At 39.6% G+C, this 7,830-nt stretch overlaps 1 protein-coding gene across 1 annotated transcript; it reads right to left on the reverse strand.

Moving 5' to 3' along the window:
- Window positions 1–402: 402 nt before the first annotated feature.
- LOC117666852 (uncharacterized) lies at window positions 403–7,600 on the reverse strand. The gene is made up of 4 exons (XM_034419858.2): window positions 7,411–7,600; window positions 4,522–4,686; window positions 1,404–1,634; window positions 403–922 (listed from the first exon to the last, which is right to left on the reverse strand). Exons 1-4 carry the CDS (start codon window positions 7,598–7,600, stop codon window positions 900–902), a joined length of 609 nt encoding a protein of 202 aa, XP_034275749.2. The 3' UTR covers window positions 403–899.
- Window positions 7,601–7,830: the final 230 nt, after the last annotated feature.

Genomic DNA, 7,830 nt, shown 5'->3' on the forward strand with positions numbered 1-7,830 from the left:
ATCAACCATCTTTTAGATGAAGGAATAGGCTCTGTGCGCATGCTCAGGTCAGGAGTTATTTTGAATACAAGAATTATGCTTGTAGTGTTTCTCTCTCTCTCACACACACACACATTTCCACTTTAGCAGCCAAGAATGGAATGGAAATTAGACCACTTGGCCATCTACTGAAGATCACTCAGCAATCTTTCATTACATTCTAATTTGTCTTCTATTGGTCCCTAGAAGAAAAGCTGCAATGAATGTAAATGCTTTGCTTTCCATAGGTTTTAAAGCTGGAGACATCAATATGCTTATGGAGATTGTCCTTGACACCACCAGTCACCCAATCTCACCTGCACATATCCATTGATTGATTGATTTACCCACACCCATAAATCATTAAAAAGGATGCAATGTAATGCAAAAGAAAATATCATTTTTACTACTTTTCTAAGAACCCTGTAGGTGAACCACATGCCAGGTGCCCCTTCTTAAGCAGCACAAAAGAAATGCTAATATTATAAAGGTTTGAATAATTCATGATATATCCTATGCCTCATTCTAATCAAATAGACATTTAGCCTGCTCCGGTCTGAGGAACTAATTTCCGAAGCTCCTTTTAATACAATCTCATTTAGCTATTAACACCAAGCATCAGAGTGTTAGGTTAACATGCATTTTTTTAAAGGCCTTAGAAAAATAGGGATATTGTGCCCTCTATAGGCTGGATTCCATTTTCAGGAGTAACTTCACCTTGTGATTAAATCACCTTCACCTTGGGATTCACTAAATCACCTTCAACATGAGATTAAATCTGAAATCTGAGCGTGATTCTGTTGCCACTTTTTATGATGAACACTTTCCGGGATCTTGCAATATCAGAGTTTTTTCTGGATGTGTCTACTATGGTGAGATAATCAGCACGAATCTTTGTCACCAGCTACAAAAGAGGCAAGGGGGATAAATAATTAGATATTCAAAGCCTCCATAGTAGGAATCCTGTTTTCCTGCTTCACTAGATCTGGTTGAATCATTCATCCATTTAATGAAGAACTGACAGGAATTCCCCAGCCTAAGACTCTTTACATCATATCCTGTGACCAGAAGTTTATTACACTGGCCATGTTCCTTTCTTTGCCATGGTGGTGCCTTTGCCATGATGTGGAACACCACAACCTAAAATTGGGGAGTTTGTCCCACAAATCTGGAAGGGGACAGATTGGCAAAGGCTAATTGAAAGTGATTAAAATGATTTGAACCTACTGTGATCAAATCATTTTAAATAACTTCAACATCTAATTGGGATGTTATCTGAATATCTAACTGGGATCCCATTTGAAATGGGAATACCAATCTCAACTGAGACATAAAAGCCTTGAATAAAAACCCCAAAGATCCCAGCTAAATATAGAGAGACTCACCTGGATCCAGCTTTACAAGGGTTCGGAGAGGCCTCTTTGGCTGGTAGTTGATGATGATGCCAGGCACTGTTTGTAGGAACTGAAGGCTGCTCTTGTAACCTTGTTCCAGGCTTAGCCTAAGCAGATTGATCTTATGTTTACTCCACACGAAGGCCTCTAGCTTGTTCATTCGCAGACCCAATGGGTATGGTCTCAGAATACTGCTCAGCATTGAAATGACATCTATACCACCTAGACATAAAACTGAATGACATTGGCAAGGGGGAAAAACAGCTTTAAAGACTACTTGAAATAGATCTTTCTGCCATTCATTACCAAGTCAATGTCTGTGGTGAAGGCAAATTTCTGATTAGTATTTGGAACTGCTTTCACATGTTACAGCACCACACAACCACATCCAACTTGAAGGATCAGAGTTTTGGGTACAGCACATGTGCACATATGGCAAGCAATCTATGTTTGGTGCCTGACATTTCCACATAAAACACATAAGGCAGATCATGGGAAATTGTTCAAAAGCACCTTGGAGAATTATTCTTGCAATTGCAAATGGCCATTGGTTCCCTTATTTTAACCTGGCATAAAACAGCTTCACATTTTCTTTGGCAACCAGAAAGCCAAGGGACAGTTGGGCAGGGGTAGACCTATTAGAAGAGCAAAAGTCATTTTTCTTCAACAGGCTAACATTAAATTATATGGGTCTAGCCAGTTTGGTCTAGTGGTTAGGCACCAGGCTAGAAAGCCAGAAGCCATGAGTTCTAGTCCCACCTTAGCCATGAAAGCCAGCTAGGTAATTTTGGGCCAGACACACACTCTCAGCCCAACTCACTTCACAGGGATGTTCTTGTGGGGAGAACAGGAAGAGGAAGGTGTACTGGATTTGTTGGATATGTTCCTACCTGGAGTTATTTGTAAAAACAATAAAGGCGGCATATTAATAAAACATAAACTATACTTCTTGTTAATCATTGGCATGATGTGACAGGGTGGTTTATCAGCTAGGGTTTATGTTTCAATGTGTTTTGAGAATGCAGCCAGCTGTAATAATTCAGTACACCCTGATTCAACAAACAGAATATGTAACTTCTTTCAAACAGTGATTAGGTTAACATATTGTTCTAAACTATTTATTAGCCATAGTTTATTGGATAAGCTGTAATTTATTTATTTGAAATATTTAGAAAGCCACCCTTCTCATAGCAAGACAGACCCTTTCCTCTTCTATTCAGCTTTTGGACTAGACCTGTCGTATATCTTTAAACATCCCACAAGAGTATGGGGAAAAGGATGGGATATTTAAAATGAAGGTTGGCTGAGAGAAAAGAAAATCCAGGATGTCTTGAACTCAATAGCTCTTCACCTGGTTCTTCTTGGCAATTGAGACTCAACGGACTTACCTGTGAAGGTAGGTGGACCATGACCAATTCCTTCATCTTATCTTTATTCGTTGTGCTGTGCATTTTCTAAAGAAAGTTAGACATTGCCTCACCATCTATTTTTCTAATTCAATTGTCAGCAGAAGTTGCTTTCTCCAGCTGACAAAGCTGTGGGCTGCTGATGAAAACTCTTCCTGGTATACAAACCTGCTGAAATGGATCTCTGTATTTATGGGATGTCTCACTTTCCTTCCTGGAACTTAAACTAGCACGCATTAAATTCCCTCCTTCAGTATTTCCCACTACGACTCACTGGAGTAAGCTGGGCTGAGAATTAGCAGGTGGCTCACCAAGTTTCCAAGGCTGAAGCTGGACTGGAACTGAACCAAGTTTCACCAGTCCTAGCTTAACACCTGCTCTAGCTTGGAGGCAAAGTGGGCTGTGTTACTCCAGACCAGTGTTTCTCAATCTTGGCAGCTTGAAGGTATATGGACTTCAACTCCCAGAATTCCCCTGGAGAGAATTCCCTGGAGGGAGAATTCTGGCAGTTGAAGTCCATATGTCTTCAAGCTGCCAAAGTTGAAAAGCACAGTCCCAAATTCTACAGAAGCAATTCCATTTTTTTCAGGGCTTCCCAAAAATAATATTCCTGCAAAGAAAACTAGAAGATCAGTGAGATTTTTTTCTCTTCTAACTTAAAGAACAAGAATGTTCATAGCTTGTGTCAAAAAGTCAAGATGGAAGCTAACAGAATGTCCTTTAGGTTTTTTTTCTAAAATGTATATTTATTTGTATGCATGTATGTATATGTGTGTTGTGTGTGTGTGTGTGTGTGTATGAATTTTCTATATGTAGCCCTTTCTTTTGATTGTATGTTTTAGCAAAAAAGATGTTAAAAATGTATCAAGAGATTTTTACATTAGATTTTTTTTCCAGCAAGAAATATTTTATGAATGACCTCACTGAAGTTATATAGTTGGGAAAGCAGTGAAATCAAATGCTTTATTTAAAAACGTTGTTCCATTTTGAAAAGAAGTAAATACAGTACAGGCAATTGCTGAGACTTAATATTTTCAGATGCTTATAATTTTTTGAAGTTTATGTCTATCCTCTGGGAGCTGATTTCTGGACAAAGGAAATGGATTTTCTGTATCTTATTTGTCATCAAAAGATTTAATGTTGAGTATTGGAAAGACAAACATTTGGCTCAAATTATTCACTGATCTGCAGAATTAATATAGATTAGCTATAGATGACTATAGCAAATTATGGCTTTTATTTATTGATATGTCTTTAAATATAAGCTTTGTACATGTTTGTTTCTTTACCTTTTTTCCCTTTTCTTTTAAATTTTTATTTATTAAATTTATATGCCACCCATTTCACCGATAAAGCAACTTTGGGCAGCTTAATTTTGTGCCTTTTTTATTTTAGTTAATAATTTTTTTAAAAAAATGAAAAAGATGATGGTCATAAGGATCAAGCATTGAGGCTGCCATCTTAACCTTTTTGATCACGCCAGAATCCCTGTGAAGGGATATAGTTTATTTTGATTCATTCGTTCATTTGTTCATTATTACTGCAGCTGCCTATCTCAAGCAACTGAGCAGCTTACAATTCTGAAATTTAACAATCAAAGCAAGACTGTAAAGCAATAAAAATATTACCAGTATCCTGCATAAATCCTTGAAGCTCTGAGACACTGATCATTCCTCTTTCCTTGGTTTCTTGACACAACTTACATTTTTCGTCTGAGGAAGAGTTTCTTAGCCATTCATAGTCAGGATTCAGTTGATCAGAGGTAAAGTCAAAGGGATCATACTCTCTCGATTGGGAAGCTTCCTTGGGTCGATATATGGGGGGTGGCTCTGCTGTGGAGCAGCTGTGGCTTGAAATTATACACACATCTATGGGGATTAAATACAGAAATCAGGATTAATGAGAAGGATTGCGCTTTTCAGGCATATACCTAAACCCCTTAGAACCTTGCTCTGCAAATTCCATGCCCCCAAGCCAACAATTTAGAGTCCTATTTTCAACTACCACAAATACTATACATTGTCCAAAATGGCATCCATGGGCAGCAGTGCCTTCCTCAACATTTGCCAGCCTCCCTGCTCCACTTAAATGCAAAAAAGAAAAAGAAAAACCACCGATACTGACCTGAATTCAAAAGTTTTCAAGATTAAAGCAAGAATGTCCCACCTTGGCAACGTCAAGACCTATGGATTTCAACTCCCAGAAACCCGTGGCTGGCTGGGGAATTCTGGGAGTTGAAGTCCACAAGTCTTAAAGTCACCAAGGTTGAGTACACCTGGATTAAAGTATACTTGAATCCAGAAACATTTCTTTTGGGACTAATGGACAGGCAACTAGAAGAAAATCATGGAAGTTTATTTTTGTAGATGACAATTGGATTATTATATGCTGAAAAATGGAAAAAATTGACCCACTTCTTCCACAATTTATTTATTTATTTGTTTGTTTATTTAATTTATATACCGCCCTACTCCCGAAGGACTCAGGGCGGTGAACAGCCAAACAGTAAAAAAAAATATATACAAAATTTAAAAACAAAGTAAAATCGAATTAAACAAATTTGGCCCAAACATATTAAAACCCCAATCATTTAAAAAACCAATTAAAATTTGCGTAATTAAAAAGAGGGAAAATATTAGGCCAGGCCCGCCTGGTGGAATAAAAAGGTCTTGAGAGCGTGGCGAAGGTGTGCAGATCCAGGGTCCTCCGTATCTCCGGGTGGAGCTCGTTCCAGATAGTAGGTGCCCCCACAGAGAAGGCTCTCCCCCTAGGGGCCGCCAGTCAACATTGTTTGGCCGACGGCACCCGGAGGAGCCCCTCTCTATGAGAGCGTACCGGCCAGTTGGAGGCTATTGCTGGTAGTAGGCGCTCCCGTAGATAACCAGGTCCTAAGCCATGGAGCACTCTAAAGGTGGTAACCAAAACCTTGAAGCGCACCCGGAAGACCACCAGGAGCCAGTGCAGCTCGCACAGGAGAGGTGTTACATGGGAACGCCATGTCGCTCCCATTACCACCTACGCGGCCGCACTCTGTGCCAGTTGGAGCCTCCGGGTGCTCTTCAAGGGGAGCCCCATGTAAAGAGCGTTACAATAGTCCAGGCGGACTATTGAAGAAATGATTGTTGAATATAATGGAAGATGCAGATATGCCTAACTTAATTTCTTTGATCAGAGAAAAAATACATTAACTAGGTTTATGGATGCCTGGAAACTCCTTATAGATTTTTTTTTTGTGCATGAAATGGGGAAAGAATGCATTTATTAGTGGTTCTGATGATTAGAAAAAAAACATTAAATGTAAACAAGTTAATTTTAGTAATCTCAGAGTAAGATAATTTTATAATGTACTTATATTTGCTGCAAGGGAAATTGGAAGCTTCTTCTATTCCTTTTTATTCTTTCTTTCTACATTTTTTCTTCTTTCTTTCCCTGCTTCTTTTACTCTTTATTAGTTTGTGTTAGCTTTTATGTTCTTAGTAAAACTTTTAATATTTTAAAATTTTAAAAAGCATCTTTTTATTAACAAATAATGACAAGCAGGCAGGATGTCAGTTTCTCACTTTTTGTTTAACTCCCAAGAATGCTCCTGAGCCCTGGAGATATTTGTTGAAAATAAAAATGCCAGGTAATTAACATTTGTTTGCTGTTTGGAATTTGTGCCCACCTACTGAGGGAAGGGGGAGTGCAAGGAAACACGATGTGGGGGGGGGGCGGGAGGCAGGCAGGAAAGCACCATGCCCATCTCACTTTTAATAAAATGTTTATTTGGGGATTGGTAGCCCTTTTAGGAATGGGTTAAACTCTTTCATCAGCACCATTCAACTCGCTATCATCCTCAGCATATTTCCTAATTCCCTCATGGGTCTGTCTACCTCTACCTCGATTCATTGGAACTCACCACCCACCTCTAAACAAACATTTGCAGTTACATCTTTTGCTCCAACCTTGATCACTCCAAGCTCTGTTTTGCAGAAAACCTAGATATCCTAGTTAATGTCCTCTCCTGCATGTGCCTCCTCTCTTCCTCGGAGTAAACAAAGCTATTGGCTGCTCACTCTGGTGTGCAAAGCACTAGGCGGTACTTCCACCCTAGAGAACCTCTCAGCTCAGAAATTCCCAAAACAAACGTTGAGTTGCATGTTTGATTTTATCCCAAGAACCTAATTTGCCCAACTTAATTCCCTAGTCTTCCCACAGCATGGCTCTGTGAGTATAAATGCGACACCTGAAATTAAACTGTGTGCAGCTAACATTAGATTTTTATCTTGCCTTTATTACTTTGCATGCTTATATGGTGATGAATATACATCTTTTTCCTTCCTCCTCCTATTTATCCCACAACAATACTCCTATGGGGTGGCCTGAGTGATGGCAACTGGCCCAGAGGCACAGCCATCTTTCCTGCCTGAGGTAGGATTAGAATTTACTGTCCCCTCGTTTCTAGGCCAGCATCTTAACCACTAAACCAAACTGGCTAATGCAAACTAATACACATAGTAGCAGGCAAGAGTTCTTGCTTTCCACCTCCTCACTAGAGCCGATTCTTTTCTTTTCTCTTTTAAACTAAGCTTTCCATGATATTCTCTCCTCACCAATGCTGGAAGAGTTGTATTTTCTGCTCTGTAATGATAGAGAAGCCTCCTTCTCCATGGAGGGAACCAACAAATTTATCCGGGGTCTCTTGAAAACAAGCTGGTTTTCTTCCCAGGTTTCTGCTGGGTACTTGCATGATAGCCTTCCTTGGCTGGAGGTAATCATCATTCCCTCTCGTGGTTTCTGCATGGTAGCGTTCATGTGAGGCCCTTCCTTCGACACTTCCCCCCCCTATTTTCTGCCCCCCCCAATTTACTTTCCAGAAAATGCAGGGACCTTAAGAAGTTAGTTTCCAAGTTGTGCAAACAGGGACATTTCCTCTGGGGAGACCCCAAAAGAAACAAAATCTATCAGTCAAACTACAGAAAGGAACAAAGTAAAAAAAAAAAAAGGAAGAGTGGAAAGAGCCCCTGATTACC

The sequence above is a fragment of the Pantherophis guttatus genome, chromosome 4, assembly GCF_059756535.1.
Source record: "Pantherophis guttatus breed Tessera chromosome 4, ASM5975653v1, whole genome shotgun sequence".
Classification (NCBI taxonomy): Eukaryota; Metazoa; Chordata; class Lepidosauria; order Squamata; family Colubridae; genus Pantherophis; species Pantherophis guttatus.

What these genes read in the sequence shown, in the direction of transcription:
- LOC117666852 (XM_034419858.2), bottom strand. Translation starts at nt 7,600, where the DNA reads ATGCAGAAACCACGAGAGGGAATGATGATTACCTCCAGCCAAGGAAGG. An exon ending in ATACAACTCTTCCAGCATTG is followed by an intron (nt 4,687 to 7,410) that starts GTGAGGAGAGAA and finishes TAATCCCCATAG; the next exon opens with ATGTGTGTATAATTTCAAGC. An exon ending in CTCTTCCTCAGACGAAAAAT is followed by an intron (nt 1,635 to 4,521) that starts GTAAGTTGTGTC and finishes TTTTATGTCTAG; the next exon opens with GTGGTATAGATGTCATTTCA.